We start from the raw sequence: 18,506 nt of genomic DNA, 5'->3' as shown, positions 1-18,506 counted from the left end.
ATACTGTTAATTTCCACTACAAAAGTTTAAATCATTAAATATATATAATTCTAAGCTAAAGAAATTGTGTGCATATTAAGAAATATTTTAATAAAAATTTTATAAGATAAAAAATTTATTTTAAGAAATTTTTACTTCAACAAAAATATTAAATCTGTAGTGATGACATTATGTATTACTGCAAAGTTATTTTAAAGTTAAATATGTGCTGACAATTTCAATTGCCAATTTCACGCCCACTTTAGATAAATGCATCAAAATAGGGTAATGATCATAATGTATGTCACTATAGAATTATTCACGAATGAATCCTTCCAAAAACAACTATGTTGTTGTGACATGTGTAGTGACATTGTTTGATAGCTCAATATTTTTCTCTTCCATCGAGCATCACTCCTACACTATACTACTTGTGAGTGGATAAATCTCTGAATGAGTCGGCAGTCCGTTTCATCGATAGATGAGCATCCTACTCGACCCTGCGCCTCTTTTCAAGTACACTATACTAAATCGGTTCGGACTGGTACGACGCAGTTGTATCTACATGTGTACGAATTCTGGACAAACAATCTTCTTTGAGAATCGCTTTGAGGCCGCTCGATTTAATTCCGGCGATGCCGAATGTATTGCGATGCGAAATGCTTAATTCAGGATTATAGTGACAACTGAGCATTTTCGTAGATCAATCAAATAATTATGTCTGAAATATTTTATCTTTATTTTTCTGTCACATAAATTTTAACGCATGATAACAAACATTTGTATTTTATCATACATATTTTTTCATCTGTAAAAATAAAATATATATATGTAAAGAGATTAAGTTTAATTTTTAGATTATAATTTAAAAATATTTTTATATATAAGTAAAAAAAGAAACCGGAATAAACTATTTGAGAAAATTCATATCGTATGTATCGGTTTTTTTTTATAATAAGAGAAAGAAGAGTGATGAAGACATGAATATTAAATTGTTATTAAATATTAGATATTAAATTTTTTTTGTCACATCCTAAATCTATAAAGTTAATATTTAATTTGATGAATTTTATATTTTACATTTTCATATTATTATATACACAAATCTTTTAATAATTGTTATACAACTCTATCAACAAATTTAAAATATCCAAGAAATTATTTATCATAAAAAATGCTTATTTAATAAACTTAATATTTATAAAAATAAAAAAAGTACAATATATTATAGTTTTGAGAAAATTTAGGAAATGCTAAAGAACAAAGTTCTTGATAAATCTTAAAATTCAGGAAACATAATAAAAATCATTAGAGAGCGACACCCTCTACTCGGTATCTCTACCGTAGTCGGTCAAGCCTAAGTCGATTTGGCAACTGTCCTTCGACAACGTGGGCGTCTAGCGTCTTGCTTGGTGGTTTCTCCTCGCTGATGATGAAGACAACAAGAACGACGACGATGACGAACTGGTTCGCTGTTCCTGGTGGGGGTTTAACATCAGTGCGCTTGCGTTGATCATCATTTTGACGAAGCAATGAAGCGGCCGGCGCGCCATACGAACGACGACGGGTCGCGCACTACGAGTAGGGCGCTGGTCGGCTCCGAAACCTCGAAGAGAAGGAAGAAGAAGAAGAAGAACGTGGAAGAAGTGGATTCACCAACAACTAAGGCCGAGGCAACTTGACTTTGCCAGTGGTGAACAAGAAGACCCTTACCTTAGGTGGAGAGGGTGCTCGAATTGAAGGATACGCGAGAAGACTCGAGTCCCACAAAGTCCACGAAAGGAACCAAATTCATTGTTGAAGACAAGCAAAGAAGACAAAGCGAAGATGTCGTCTTCAGCGGTTGCCAAGACCTCCAAGTACACGTATCGTTCTACGGGCGGTGCGGGTACTGCCGATGTTAGCATCGAATATAGCGCCGACCTGAGCGCTCTCAGCAGACTCGAGGTAGGTCCTGCAAAAAAAAAGTCTCTGATATGTCCTTCGATAGGAGAGAACGACAATCGAAAGGAAAAGTTTGCTTCTTCAATCGGTTATTAATAAAATTTTTCAATAACGAGTCTTTAATTATACTCCAAATAATTTGGATGAGAAGAATGATTAATAAAATTATTATAGCTAGTGTTATATCGTCTTCAAACAATCGCTTAAAATTAGTTATTGAAAAAAGATTGAATTATCAAAAAAATCATATATAAAATTAAAATACTTAGATAATCAGTAAAAACATGTATTAAATATATTAAATAAAATTCTAATAAAACAAATTTTAATATATTATCATTAAGCTGAGAATTTCTTTTATTTTATAGAAATTAAAAATTTTTATATATTTCGATATTGTTAAAAATTTATTTAATGTCCTAAGAAAATGGTTAATTACTTTCCTAAAAAAAACCAAAAGATAGTATTATATAGTAAGATAGAAAATTCAATAAAATTATATTTTCCAAGCCACTTAATGTGTGAATATCGACTACTAAGCAACGACTAGGTAGTATAATGACGGCAAGTGAAAGAGGACGACGCATTGACCAACGTTCTTCAGCGCTTCCTAAGGAAACACACGATGATTATGTCGAATAACTGCTAGATTTTAAGACGATGATGAAGTCTGTTAGAGAAGTTTCCGTATGTCATCGAAAGGAAACCATCCGAGATACAGTGATACACGGATACGACGGATTCGCACGTGAACAATGCGGAGCAGTGACCAATCGCGATGGTAGTGAACCGCGAAAGTTCAGTGACCATAAGGGAAGTTAGTGCCAACCCGACGAGAAAGCAAAGTGTACGACCGTTCTGTAGCTATCGAATTGCTCGTGTACGAAAATAGTCGACGAAATATCGGTTTGAAATGACGATCGTGCCAAAGCGCCAGATCGATATATCTCGCTTCGAGATACCATCCGAGATTCCTGGGTGGATCTTTCGAATCTTTTCGGATTTTGCTTCTTTAAGACGTATGAAGAGAAGTATGAAGAAGCGTACAACCACCTACACTTGACCAAGTAAGATTATTTCTTCATCTCTTGCAAGTAGTGATGTCTGACTGTTTATATCCCGGCGCAATCTAAACGTCAGCATACACCTTTCTTGAAATAATCCAGACGAGCGGCTCAAAAACACGCGGCTAAGCAGACGTCGCGATGTCGTTCTCTCCTTCTCCCGAGGACGAATCTATTCGGCGGAGGCCGTCCGTCTTTCCGAAATACCGAGCCTCTGCTCTTGGATATTTTCGTCGAACGATTACGTAAAGCGTCGACCCTCTATAACGGGCGCCGTGATACCCTCTAATCCTTATTGCCTCTCTTTTCAGGACAAAATCCGCCTACTGCAGGATGACCTGGAGTCTGAGAGGGAGCTGCGTCAGAGGGTGAGTTCCATGAATGTTTTTACAGTACACTCTCTTGGCGCTTTCTAATACGTTAAGCGCAATGCATTTGCCATGATTTTTTTGACACCATATCTTTCGAAAGATATCGAGATTATATTTTAATTATATCAAGATAAAATGTGTGTAACGTTATATAAAATACAAATATATATATATATATATATTTCAAATCTTCTAGAAAAATATTAAGCCATTTAATTTTGCTCGATTTTGTTTTCTGAAAAATAAGACTATATTAAAATAGTGAGACGTAACATTATAAATTTATTTGAGAATGGTTGGCATGCGCTTAACATATTAAATAATTATTTCATCATAATAATGTTGAAATATGGCATTATATGTTAAAAAGTAATTTTGGTATTTTGGCTTTTCATACAGAGAGCAATTGCTCTTCTGATTACATCATGATTGCATATATATTCTATCACAAGGATACAAGAGCACTTTGACGATTTAAATACAAATCTACTCTCATTGAACGAGAGAAAATTGAAAATTATATTAATAAATCCCGTTTCTGTGGAAATTCCTATTTTTAACTATCTATAAATCACCAAGATTCATGAAGTAACATAAAAATATTTGCTGCTGAAGAGCGTCACGTTATCTAAGAATTTGAGTTCTTCATAAATAATGTGTACTTATCAAGTATCACTAGTTAAAAGATGGAGATGAACTGGGAATGCTAATCCATTGCAGAGTGGGGAGCACTAGGTCAAAATGTCCAGCTCTTGAGTTGCATCTATTCTTAGGAACGTGAAGCTCTTCGGGATCGTTTTCACATTCCTCCGCTGTACCCAACACCGCTTGCCTACTTTTATAAACACTATCATAAAGTCTCAAAAATTTAAGCGATTCATAAATATCCACATAAGAAAGTATGTACATTTTTTAAAAAAATGCTTCTTTTCATCTACTAAAAAAATGTGTTTTGTTTTTTATATTGGAACTAATCTCTCTATTTTTCTAAAAAAAGAAATTTTTATTCAGAAAATTCGTTTTTATAAAATTTTATACATGCCCAACGGATTTCTTACTGCGAGAAAATTACATTCTTCAGTGATAACATTTGCTAAATTACTCGCGTGTAACAAACGAGCATTTCACCTTCAAACAAGGAATCAAATTTTATAAAAACTTCTCGGATTTCATCGTTTAAATTCCACAAAAATCAAATTCCACTGTAACGGGCCCCGTAATACGTGACTTGAACGACTGCCAAAAATTTTTCTCGTGCTTCGAGACTATAAAATCCGAAAACTGGAGTAACGGTTAACACGATATATTCTCTTTATACGCTCTGTTATAATGATTTATTCGTATTTTAGAAATTCGCAAAATACATATATTACATCTATAAATTGTGAATATCTTGAAATAAATATGCAAAAATGAGACTAATTAATGATTAATTTTTTGACAATTTTTTAATTTTTTAATTTAATATATTACATAGTTATATAAGTATGTAATAATTTAATTTATTTGAACTATTAAATAGTTACTGTATATATATATATATATATATATATATATATAACTTTAATGAAAGTTTTAGCAAAACTAAAATTCAATATATATAATAAATATAACAAATAAGGAGAGAAAAATAAATTATTTAATATATATTAAGTAACTTAATTAAAATATTAATCATACACACAATATAAAATACAATATACATTAATTTAAAAAAGAGAATTATAATAAATAATTTTATGTAATTGATCGTAAAAGCAATGTCGCGATTTTTTTTCGCAATAAACGCCTCGTTTGTAATATGAATAAAGTTCCCAATATAGATACGTCGCAGTCGAAAATAGATTGTTCTATTCATGATGTGAAGAAACTTGACGTCAAGTTACCACTAAAGATATCCTAGCAGAGTATACATCATTACATGATTTTTTATTAAAATAATGACGGTTGTATTCGTTATTAAAAGATGTGTGTTTTTGAAGATCCAATCTCGCACATGTTAACTTATAAAGAGATCAGAGAGCACAAAACATATCTTTTTAAATTAAAAAGATCACTTTAAAAATAAAAGTATGTAATTCCACTCATTAAAATCTTTTATTTCGAGGAATAATTTTTGTCATCAATTTTAATTTAAATATTGCCTAAGCTTTTTATCTCTAAGTCGAACATTGTTCAATTTTTCTTCATATTTTTTTATAATATTGCAGATTGAACGCGAGCGCGCTGACTTAAGCGTGCAAGTCATCCAGCTGTCCGAACGTCTCGAAGAGGCTGAGGGTGGCGCCGAATCTCAAGTAAGTATTTACATTTCACGAAGATAATTTTTTTTTAACTCACTTAAATGATCATGAAAAATTAAATAGCTTGTTTAAACTATTCGTAAATTGAAATGATTTTCTTACGTAGTTCGAGATCAACAAGAAAAGAGATACGGAATTGGCCAAGCTGCGCAAATTACTCGAAGATGTTCATCTCGAGAGCGAGGAGACCACACATCTCTTGCGCAAAAAACATCAGGAAGTCGTCGTCGACTTCCAAGATCAGATTGACCAGCTTTCGAAAGCACGTGCCAGGTTGGTAACATAAACCGTCATTGTAATTAAATGGAATTCTTCCTATCAACTGTGAAATCTATAAGAGCAGTTTTCCGAAAAGTGACTGCTATAATACATTAATAATTAATAATAGAAATAATTAGAGAGTTTGTTTGAAAGACTTTTATATTTTTTTATATCTATTTTATCTGTCTCAGTTACTGTTTGGACACATTTTGAACAGTTTAAATTTGACATTTTCACTAGAAAAACCGAAATGTAGCTGACAGAGACCAGAATTTCGTTCATTTCAGAAAGTCTAAAGGCATATGTATATTCGCGATCGCAAAGCAGCCGCAGTGTAAACGTTTGCTCTTCCCTTTGAATGCATATAAGCGCGTTGCTCGGGAGCTTCAATAAACAGCTGGGAACTGGCCGGAAATTTGACTTAGCAAATAACGATTCTGTGAAGAAACGCCGCGTGATATTTGGGAAAAGACAAGACGTTAAAAGGGAGGAAACGTAATGAGTCACGATATCACGGGGTAATTATAGTGCGGTTCATCACTAACTAGAGTGACTGTATGTAAGAAAATTCGTGTGAATTATATCAGTCGCATTGGCCATGGTCCAATCCGAGAAAGCGACTCGCAACTGAAATACACGAAGATTCAGTAGATCAGCTCTTCTAAACATAATCATCTGTTCAAGACGCTGATTCTGTCATTTATACAAGGACATTGATATTTAATTAGATTGTTGATTACCGTTTTTAGTTTTTGGCTACGATAACTTTTGATATAAAATGGAATGATTAAATAACAAAATAAATTAAAAGAAATTTTTTTCCAAATAATTATTGTCTGAAATGCAAAACTTTTGATTTTACAGATAATTTTCAAAAGGTAAATAACTCGAAATGTTCTGGAATCAAAGTAAACGATCAAAATGTATTCTCAAATATAATTTTTAGCTAATAGAAAGTGAATTATATAAAATAGCATTTTTCAAGAAATTTTATATAGTTAATAATATTAAATTAAAAAAAATCTTTGATAGATCGACATTTTTGACATATTCAAATTTGCACAGTAATGTTTAAAACATAGTTTTTATTTATAATTTTGCATCATAGTTGAGACTAAAATGTCCGAAAAATATGATTATATGATTCAAATACAAATATATATAATTAACTGAAAAAATCTGATAACATATGTAATTCTATATAATTATATATATAATAATATCCGAAATTTGGCACGATATAATCTTATCTTTATATATCATATTTTATAATCATATTCAGCTAAATCTGCTTTTAAATGGAATCAGATTTAATCAAATATGATTATATAAAGATAAGAACAAATCGCGCCAAATTTCTGATATTATATAGTCAGTCTATATCACGTCATATTTCAAATTTAATTATACATGACCGAACCATATATCGCGCCAAATTTCGAATATTATTATTATATATGATCTTACATAAGTTTATTTTTTCTTAAGTGTACATATAATTTAAAGTTTTATTATATAAAAATTCAAAGTACTCATATTTACGATACTTATGTCATAAAATATTAAAAAAAAAACACACGTGTAATTTTCTAAAGATTATCTCAAAATAGTTGACACATCATTGCCAAAAATAATAACTATTCAACATAGCTGACACTTAGTTTTAGCTATCCAACCACGCAAGTAGTATCAAATTTAATCGTCTGGTTACATTTCGTAGATATATTATATCAACGATTATTTCACCGCCGATTATAAATCATTATCATACCTACACATCTATGACATTGGCAAAAGTTTCAAATATATAATAAAAGTTATAAATATAGAAGAATTAATCTACATTTTTTTCATTTTCATTAGATATTGTACATTTTTTTTCAATAATCTTGCGTAACAATTTTCAATGATTCTATTTATCGTTATCTATTGTTGCAATGTTTATCCACAAATTTCAAGATACTTATCTCGAATTTGAAATGGATTCAATCAATGTCATGAGTAAAACACGCAAAAAAAGATTTTACTTATTCGTAGAATAGGAAGTAAGAAGGGTGCATTATTTGGGTCGCGGTATAAAACTGCAGGTAGCTCTTTCTCCCTCTTTTTCAGTACGAAAACACATTGTCTTTCTCTGTCACGCGTCTCTCTCTCTCTCTCTCTCTCTCTCTGTCTTCTTTTTGCTCGCTGGTTACTTGGCTTATGACTATTTTTAACCGTGCGAGTCGCGCGGCAATCCGCAACCCCAACGTTGGCGCGCCATATTAGTACACGCGACCGGCACAAATCCCCACTATCCCCAAGAATCGGCTAACCGATACCTTACACCCTCTTCACACGTGTAGGTGTATAATAGACTTATGTCTAATATCGCCAAAATTTTTCTTGCGCGTCCAAAAAACTAAAATCGGGTGATATGCTTTATCAGTGCATTACATGTAAAAGATATAAGAAATCACGTAGACTCTATCTATCTTTTTCAATCTTCTTTTCCATTGTCTAATATATTACATATTGACACGTTTCATATATTTTTAAAATTATTTTTGAGAAGTAATTAAACAAAAAAGAAATGTCAAATATATATTTTGCGCTTCTTGCAACATATATAACATATGCTAACAGATCAAAATATTATTTAAACATCTCAGAAACACATATGTATTTATATAATATTTTACAAATATCTAAATAAAATTTGTTATTTATATTTTTATTTATTTTTATAAGAAAAGTTTACCAAAATAATTTTATTTTATATGAGTAATAAATAAAAATATTTAAATTAATCTTTATTGACTCACTGCTTTCTATTATAATTTATTACATTTTCTCGATATCTATTCAAGGAACATATGAAATGTAAATAACTAAGAAAAATGATTTCTTATGCTATTTATACATTTTTATTTAGATATTTTATCTATCTTCGTTAATCTTACTAAAAATATCAAAACAGTCTCTCAATCTCAAATTTCTCGGCATCGTGAATGTTACAATACATTGATTAAATCATTATATCATTCTTTTTACTAATTAAATTAATTTACAATAAATTCATATTTATTATAATTAAATTTATATATTGTGAAAAAAAACTTTTTTATAGTGAAGCTAGTTTTTTCTTTGTTATTTTTTTAAAGTTAAATGCTATTTAAGAAAATCAAAATAATTTTTTCAAATAAACCAAAAATATCATTTTAAGTAGTAAGATCGCAAATAAAATTTTTTTAACAAAGCCATTGTATGATTTCAGGGCTGACAAGGAAAAATCTAAATTCCAGCAAGAAGTATATGAGCTCCTCGCTCAGCTTGACAGTGTTACTAAGGAAAAATTGCTGTCGATTAAAACAGTCGAGAAACTCGAAATACATGTATCTGAATTGAATGTCAAGATTGAAGAATTAAACCGTACGATTGTTGACATCACTAGTCACAAAACTCGGCTATCTCAAGAGAATATTGAATTAGTAAAAGAGGTGCAAGATCTTAAGGTAAAGCATATTTTATAGTTTAATAATAAAGAATGATTATATTTTAAAATTTACTATAAATCGCTGATTATTTATTTAAAATTCTAGGTAAACATTGAAAATATTACCTACTTGAAAACGCAAGTAGTTGGTCAACTCGAAGATGCTCGCCGTCGTCTTGAAGATGAAGAACGCCGTCGTTCATTGGTTGAAGCTTCGTTACACCAGGTATGATTCTTTTAAATTAGTATATATTTATTAATACTAATAATATAGTATATATAGATTATATTGTATATATATATATATATATATGTGTGTGTATGTATAAATTATGTGTATAAATTTTAACACCTAAAGAAACTTGTATATTTTTTAAAAAAATTACTATTGTTAATGTAAATCAATAGGTTGAAGTGGAATTGGAGTCTGTTCGCGTCCAGCTAGAAGAAGAATCTGAAGCGCGTTTGGACATCGAACGTCAATTAGTCAAGGCTAATGGAGAAGTTTCAGTATGGAGATCAAAATACGAGACCGAAGCTAATGCTCGTGCTGAGGAGGTAATTAACATACATGTAACACAATTATGACCGACCTATAATTAGGGTCAATTTTATAATAATCATTTTAATATTCACGCTTATTAATCTTTCTCTTATCTTTTATGAGAGACTTTGTAACCTAATAAATTTTGGATGTAATTTTACACAGGTAGAGGAACTTCGTCGCAAATATTCCGCTCGCATCCAAGAACAGGAAGAACAAATCGAGACTTTGCTTGTAAAGATTAACAATCTCGAGAAACAGAAATCACGCTTGCAATCCGAAGTGGAAGTTCTGATCATTGATTTAGAGAAGGTAAAATTCTTTTTCAAGCTGCATTTATTAATCCTTTGTTAACACATTTCTTCCTGGAAAAAGATATTTTAAACATATTTTTCAAAAGAATTCCTTATATTCTTATCATGTTTTTTGTCAAGGCCAATGGAACTGCTCGCGAACTTCAGAAGCGTGTTGAACATCTTGAAAAAATCAATGTAGAATTAAAGGCTCGTTTGGATGAATCTCTCGCCATGTATGAGCAAAGCCAGCGCGATCTTCGCAATAAACAACAAGAATTGCAACGCGTGAATGCTGAACTTGACAAGACCCGCGAATTGAAAGATCAACTGGCCCGTGAAAACAAAAAACTTGGAGGTAATTGTCATCATTTTCTTTAGTTGTAACTCAAATTATAGTAATAATAATTAATAATGTATATTTTTATAATACAATGTATAATTTTATATATAATATTTTTATAATACTGTTGCAAGAGTAGTTTTACACCATAAAATGTATTTTTAACAAAATTTAGAGTAAATAATTTTTTTATCTAGATTTTTTTTAATTGGCTAAATATTCTCTTAATAGAGAAGTACAAAATAATTTAAAGATTTAAGTAAAAACTTCTTCAATTATTATACGACGTATTAATTTTTTATAGATGATCTTAGCGACGCTAAAAATCAGTTGGCTGACATGAATCGTAGACTCCACGAATTGGAGCTAGAACTTCGCCGATTGGAGAACGAACGTGAAGAATTGGCTGCCGCTTACAAGGAAGCTGAAGCAGTAAGTGATTATTTACACTTGATCTAATATAATATTGTTAAGAAAAATTTGTGTAAAAGAAGATAAAAGCAAAAAGATATTCGTAGAACTATTAAGACGAGCTGAGGAAATTACGAGAAAGAAAATCTTAAAAGAATTTTTTGAAATCTCATACAAATTTAAGTGTTAATCTTCAAAGATAGTACTTATTAGCATTCCTCAAATTTATTTTAAAATAAGGCAAATGTGTTATTATAACAATCGAAAAATATGTTTTTATATTAATATTCTTCAAAGATATCATAAGAAAATGTTAAATAAAAGAAAATTTAAAACAGGGCCGCAAAATTGAAGAGCAACGTGCTCAGAGATTGTCAGCTGAACTGAGCCAATTACGTCACGAGTACGAACGTCGCATTGCCGAAAAGGACGAAGAAATCGAAATTATTCGGTAAGTTTTTGAAAACTAATTTTCTGCAAATTAACTTTCTGTTTTTATATTTATTAATATATTTATTAATTTATTTAATAGTTTTAACAATTTGTGAGTTATCTTATTTTTCTTATCTTGAGTTATTTTAATTTTTTACTATAATATTTTTATATTTTTATATCAATATTATTGAATTTTTTCTACTTAAAATTACATACCTTTTAGAAAAAGATAGCTATTTTTTATAATTTACATAAGATATACACACATTATTCAACCTGGGATTATAAAAAAAGAGAATCATTTTAAAAGATTCTAAAATATCAATGCAATTATGTTTATATAAAACAAATTTGTTTTAATTTTTAGTCAAAATTTATATTACATAATTGCCTTCTTGACAATTCCAAGTTTGTATTATTGTATACTGATATAATTGATAATGCAAATTACAAAAAAGGATGTTGTCGTAACTTATGATATGAAATGTTAATCATATTATTTTAGGTTGTGATATAATCAATTTTAATTTTAATCTATCATATAGTTGAATAGACTATATTATTAGCATACATAATAAATCATAGCTAAATTTATTGGCGATTGACCTACACTTAATTATTATATATGATTTTTCATTCGACTTTTAGCTATTTATTAATATCTGACGAAGTTGAAAAGTGACGTCAGTATTAATTATTCGATTTTGACAGTACTATTTACTACTTTGACATTTTGCCAAAACTTTCGTACCACTGCCATTTGCATTATTTTATTGCAAGATTTATGAAAATCTCTCACCCTCTCTCTCTCTCTCTCTTTCTTTTTCTTTCTAATTTGTTTTATTATATTATTTCTAAAATTAAATTAGGAAGTGTAATGTAAATTATTACAATAGATGAGTATTTTATAGATATTTTATATATATTATTTACATTTACAAAAGTGAAATTATATGAAGAATATAATAATCAAATTATAGGTATTATGATTACTATTATTATTAAATAAAATGAGACTATTATAAAGATACAATGTAAATAGAAATTTTAATATTATCGAGGGCACACGATGCCAACTTATATAACAGAACGATACTATTAATAAGTATAGTAAATATAATTAATCATGTTCTAATTATTAAGAGATACTGATTGGTTGTCCCCAATGTGTCAATCACAACGAAACTTATAAAGGTACTATCTAATCATCGGTCCAATTTTTGTCCTGTCACAAGAGTGACAGCAGCATCTCTAAACTTGTCCACAAAAATTACAAATATTGCCTCCAGAAATCCATTACGTGACCAAAAATTGAAAGTCTGATAATTGCAGACAAATCAAATTAAAAGGAAAAATAACAAACTAAACTAATAAGGTAACTAATTAAACGACAATTTAAACGATTTTATATATCACTTTCTATATTTCTTCACGTTACATAAATTATTCGTATTAAAAAATAAAGTGAAAAATAATGTGTATGAATATATTTAAAGCTTTTATCAAAAATGACGGGTTATATGCCACCAATTCATATGCCACTGGAGTCAAAATGGCGACATTATCCGACGTACATCTATGACAGAAATTACAGCTACGGTATGAATTACTATCAGCCAATGATTGATTACATAGATATCAAGCAACGTATTCCGAAATCAAATCTGTCAAAATTTGAAAGAAGAATAGAGTTACCCGAATTACCCTGGTCTGATGGTAAAGTCTTATGGCAGGACAAAAAAGTGCAACCCTACACAAAAGACAATCTCATTAAATACGCGATCAACGCTGAAGACGAGGCCAGAAATCATCTGTCTCGCTTTAAGGTATGATATTGTAATAAAAGCGGAAATATTATTGTGGGTAATCTTTGCGAAAAGATACTGGGAAACACGAGGCGATCTGTTTTCCCGAGTGCTATGCAACTCGCTGACTGCTTGACCTTTTCGGTTTCTAAATTTGGTGCCGCGGAAGAAGCTGCCTCATTTCGAGTGATCAAAGACATGCGCGTGGATGCCGTGCATAATTTGTGTCATCATGACATCGCTATATTTTCTCGTTTTGCAGTTTTGCTTGTTTGTTCTCTACGATGTAAATATCGGACGCAACAACAATGTGACATCGAACTCGTTTTTATTTAATTTCTTGTATACCTAAATAAAATAATATGGACAAATTTAGACAGATAAAAATTAATTATATTAACAAATTTGGTAAATCAATTTTTTTATAATACATACACACACACACACATACACAAAACAAAATATTTGTTTGAATATAAGTTCTATAATTAGATATAATATTAAATTAACTTGATTTTAATAACATGAAAGTAAATAAATATGAGGAAAATTCTATAATTTAAATATATTAGAAGTTATAGTTTCTTGTTTACGCGATATTAAACTATTTATAATTTTATTAAAATTAAGTGTTTTTTTCTACATTAATTTTCTCTATTATCATTAGTTGAATAAATATGTATAATATATGTGGCAAATAATATTTTTGGAAATAATACCGAATCTTTTAAATCTGATGTTTATATCTTCAAATATAACTCTCCAAATTGTTGCTTAAGAAATTTTAGTACATTGTCATATTAAAGTGAATTACAACACCTACACGATGTAATATATGTCTTGGCTTTGCTAATATTTGGCTGTCGAACGTGTTTCTTTTCTAAGAAATGATCATTTATACTTCCATCGAACGACAAGCGTATCTCTAACATTTTCTATAATACAAAAACAAAATAAAATAGAAATAAAATCTTATAACACAAAATACATTCAGAAATACTAATGCAAAAACAATACATTTTCTAGTTTCATATTTTACAGATAAAATTTTACTAAATAATTCGTTAAGAAAACTTTCATTTGTACCGGTTCAAAAAGTCTAACCGGGCTACTAATAGAAATATCGCGGAAGATGCTGCCGAACGGTTTCTTGGCACTTCATTATTTGGATCATTTCTCGCGGTTCTGACCAAGTCCGGGAATAATTTGCCAAGTCGCGTTCAGTGAAAAATCCATCTCGTGTCTCCCGGACGAAAGGGACACTAGGTGCCGGTAATGCATCCGATGCATTGGCAGTCGCTCTTGAGTCTTTAAAGAGAGTCGGTCGTGAGTTGCGCGGATCACTTTCGCATTCTGGACCGCGGTAGCTAAGTTTAGGCAGCCGCGTCGCTGAAGTACGCATACACGACGGAAAACGGTGGCGCCCGATAGACGCCCGTGTAAGAACGGGCAACGTGCCGCTGGGTACAAAATTGATGCTGACTATCTATCTGCCTGACGTGTCCGAAGATAGCAAATCGTTCGGACTTCAGCTTGGCCAAGACCGTGCACGCCAGTCACGTAACAAAGGATATTCTCCCGCGGACGGGAGAGAACCTCAAGAGACTGCCGATATCATTAATGTCCAACAGTCTTCTGCCGCGCTCTCGCATCCGCAGCGAGACCAAGATTCAGCAGGAGACAATGAGCGATATTAAGTTGCAAGCATTGAAGGATGTTCAAGTGTCGACCGAAAGACGGGACATCCTGGAGCATGGAACAAGTCTGCGAGGAAAATCCGCGAGAGCGATAGGATATCAGCTGATAGCGGAGACCTTAAAGAATCTGTCCAAGAATCAGGAGTTGGCTGACATCCGAAAGATCCAAAAGGAGACTGTCACTTCCTTGGACGACAGAGTGCACGGCAAATTGATAGTCGAAAGGACCAAGAGAACCACTTTGATCGACGAGGATAAGCTGACGCAACCGCTTGATAGGCTTAGCAAAGAACTGCGTGGATTTGAGCAGAAGTCCAGCAATTATTTTCTAGATAAGAGGTACCGAGATCGAGCAAGGCGAGAGCTTTTATATAACTGTCGAGGATGCGAGTATTATGTTAAGCGTGTTAGATAGGTAAGAGTTGTCTTGATCGAATACGCAGAAAATAGCAGAAAAATCTATTAATAGTATACAAATAAATATACAGAAAAATAAAATATTTTAATTTTTAGAAAGATAGAAAATTCTTAAAAATGCGTAAAAAAATTAAAATAAACGATTTCAATAAGCATTTCATTATATGTCTAACAAGGATTTACCACTTTATACTCCTTATATTTTAATATTTCCTTTTGTTTTATATACAATTACATATACTTTTCATTAATATTAATTTTCAAAACAGAAAAATATTCCAAGTAAAAGTTGTATTACTTTATTTTTAATTCTGATTCTCTTAAGTGAACGTGTAAAAATGAAGCAGCCGAAAATTAAATCCCAGGTTGAATAAGGTAAATTGATAGAAACTAAAAAAATAATAAAAAGTAAGAGAAAATATTAAAAATTTTAGAATTATTTAAACAACGAAAAATAACTATACCGAAAAATTCTTGCGGCATGGTTTTTGACAAATAACCTTGATAAAAATTAATTGTGAATTTTTTAGTTTTTATATTAAAAAATTCACAATTAATTTTTATGTCAAAATAACAACAAGATTAGATGTTTACAAAATTGAGATGTTTACATCAAATGAAATTAATTAGCAAACAGACCAGCATTGAAATCGAGCAGCTGAACGCCCGTGTGGTCGAAGCTGAGACGAAATTGAAGAGCGAGGTCCAACGCATAAAGAAGAAGCTTCAAATTCACATCACCGAGCTCGAATTGTCCCTGGATGTCGCCAATAAGAATAACATCGATTTGCAAAAGACCATCAAGAAGCAATCTCTCACTCTGACTGTAATATCGATATTTATATTTACCAACGCGTCCGAAATGTTGACGATTGTATTACGTTGGATCATCTCATATTTCAGGAATTACAAGCTCATTACGACGAAGTACAACGCCAATTGCAAGTGACCTTGGACCAATTGGGCATCAGTCAACGTCGTCTTCAATCATTGACATCTGAGCTCGAGGAAGTTCGTGGTAATTACGAATCTGTAAGTATATGAGATTTATTTGCTGAATATTGATATACTGACTTTCTTAAAATAGACTAATTATACTGCAATGTGTTCGAAACGTTTAGTTTATCCTCTGGATAAGCAAAGGTACGACGAACAAATATGACTTATATAAGCATTATGTAATGATGCTGCATAAAGCGTAAAATTGTTATGTCAAAAAGGCTCTGCGTGCGAAAAGAACCGTCGAGCAACAATATGAGGAATCGGTCAGCCGTATCAACGAGCTGACTACGATCAACGTAAATATCGCTTCGTCAAAGGCTAAAATCGAGCAAGAACTGACTACTTTGGCCGGAGATTACGAAGAAGTTACCAAGGAGTTGAGAGTCAGCGATGAGAGATACCAGAGAGTGCAGAACGAGTTCAAACATACTGTCGAGATTCTTCATGAAGAACAAGAACGTATTGTCAAGATCGAGGCTATCAAGAAATCGTTGGAGATCGAAGTGAAGAATTTGTCCGTGAGATTGGAAGAGGTTGAGGCCAACGCTATTGTTGGAGGCAAGCGCATCATCAGCAAGCTGGAAGCCAGAGTAAGATTTCAAAAACTTTTTTTCGAATAGTTTTTAACATAAATCTAAACTATAATGATTTTTAAAAATTTTCTTATATATACAATTCAATCTTATATAATAAAATAAAGTAATAAATATTACATTGTTTATGTATATCGAAGTACTCCTTAGCTTTCGTCAACAGTATTTTGTTGGCGTGTAAACTCGCTTGCAGTGTTAATTATTAATAAATGTCTTTTACAATAACTCTCGCCATAGATTCGAGATCTGGAACTCGAGCTGGACGAGGAGAAACGCCGACATGCTGAAACAGTAAAGATCTTACGTAAGAAGGAGCGCAATATCAAGGAAGTGATGATCCAAGTTGAGGAGGACGCGAAGAACATTACCTTGCTACAAGAAGCGCTCGACAAGACCTCTCAGAAAGTCAGCATCTACAAGAGGCAGCTGCAGGAGCAGGAGGGCATGTCCCAGCAGAGCGTCAGCAGAGTTCGCCGATTCCAGAGAGAGCTCGAGGCCGCAGAAGATCGCGCCGATACCGCAGAGAGCAACTTGACCCTGATCCGAGCCAAACACCGCAGTTTTGTCACCACTTCAACTGTGCCCGGTTCTCAGGTGTACCTTGTCCAGGAGACGAGGCAGGACCTGTCCTAAATCTTCACTGTCACCACCAACATCTTTGTCACTTTGAACGTCGCGTCTTTATAAATGTACGTATAATACAAAAATCATCTGAGCGTATTTAATAATTATAGAATAATTCAATTTGTTAGTAATTCGTAAATTAATTAATCGTAATAATTGAAAAATTGGATTGATTGGCGATCGCATAAAATAAATAGACAACACAATCACATTTTTCAATTATTTCTACAACTGAAATAAAAATTGCATTCTATGCTTATTTTTGACAGGCACTGTGAACACGCCATGACGAAAAAAAAAGATGCGACATCATAAGAGCTAAAAGTTTCCAACGGACACATGGCGTGTTATTTTCGAGGGGTAAAAATTGGAGCAACCAGAATATACGCATAAATATACATATAAATCTCGATGCGAGTGCAGTTATCATCACATAACGACCCGTCATAAATTCGAAATTGCTTTATCAACGAAACACGCGATACGTCGCAACGAAAAAGTTAAAGTAAAAGGAAATTAACGCTCATTAGTAAAATATCAAAAACGTCGAAGATCGAGAATCAATGTATGTCGTTCAACGATACAACAATAAGTAACAAAGCTTAACAATCTTCTCGTCCCAATTATGTAAGTATAATCGAGCGTAAGGGCAGAGAAAACGGATAAGAAAAATGAAAGGAGAGCAATGACAATATATGTCATTTCTATTCGCGCGTGTCGCAATTGTATTTAAATGGATAACTTTAAATCTCTCTATTCTATTATTATATAGATAGGTAACTATTGCCCATATACACAACTCTCACTGTACAACATACCAATAACCTGTGTCAACATTAATTTAATAAATAAAGTGAAACGCGTACGTACGAAGATGTTTGTTTCATTTCCTATGCTTTTCAAACACTATCGTAAAAGAATTTATCAGCAAAACTTATTTTAATA

The 18,506-nt window shown here is 31.7% G+C and overlaps 2 protein-coding genes across 2 annotated transcripts; both read left to right on the top strand.

The window, feature by feature from the left end:
• The first annotated feature begins 1,527 nt into the window (after positions 1-1,527).
• LOC140664199 (paramyosin, long form) lies at positions 1,528-18,434 on the top strand. Its single transcript, XM_072889071.1, has 16 exons — positions 1,528-1,926; positions 3,299-3,355; positions 5,569-5,655; positions 5,768-5,934; positions 9,179-9,416; positions 9,504-9,623; positions 9,806-9,955; positions 10,107-10,253; positions 10,376-10,592; positions 10,882-11,009; positions 11,327-11,439; positions 15,973-16,168; positions 16,246-16,374; positions 16,563-16,934; positions 17,175-17,626; positions 17,831-18,434. The coding sequence occupies exons 1-15, from the start codon at positions 1,807-1,809 to the stop codon at positions 17,568-17,570; spliced, it is 2,637 nt and encodes an 878-aa protein (XP_072745172.1). The 5' UTR covers positions 1,528-1,806; the 3' UTR covers positions 17,571-17,626; positions 17,831-18,434.
• LOC140664201 (uncharacterized) lies at positions 14,014-15,956 on the top strand. The gene has a single exon (XM_072889077.1). The coding sequence runs from the start codon at positions 14,849-14,851 to the stop codon at positions 15,338-15,340; it is 492 nt and encodes a 163-aa protein (XP_072745178.1). The 5' UTR covers positions 14,014-14,848; the 3' UTR covers positions 15,341-15,956.
• Positions 18,435-18,506: the final 72 nt, after the last annotated feature.

This window comes from Anoplolepis gracilipes, chromosome 3 (genome assembly GCF_047496725.1).
Source record: "Anoplolepis gracilipes chromosome 3, ASM4749672v1, whole genome shotgun sequence".
In the NCBI taxonomy this organism is placed as follows: Eukaryota; Metazoa; Arthropoda; class Insecta; order Hymenoptera; family Formicidae; genus Anoplolepis; species Anoplolepis gracilipes.
This window is presented reverse-complemented; position numbering and strand designations above follow the sequence as displayed.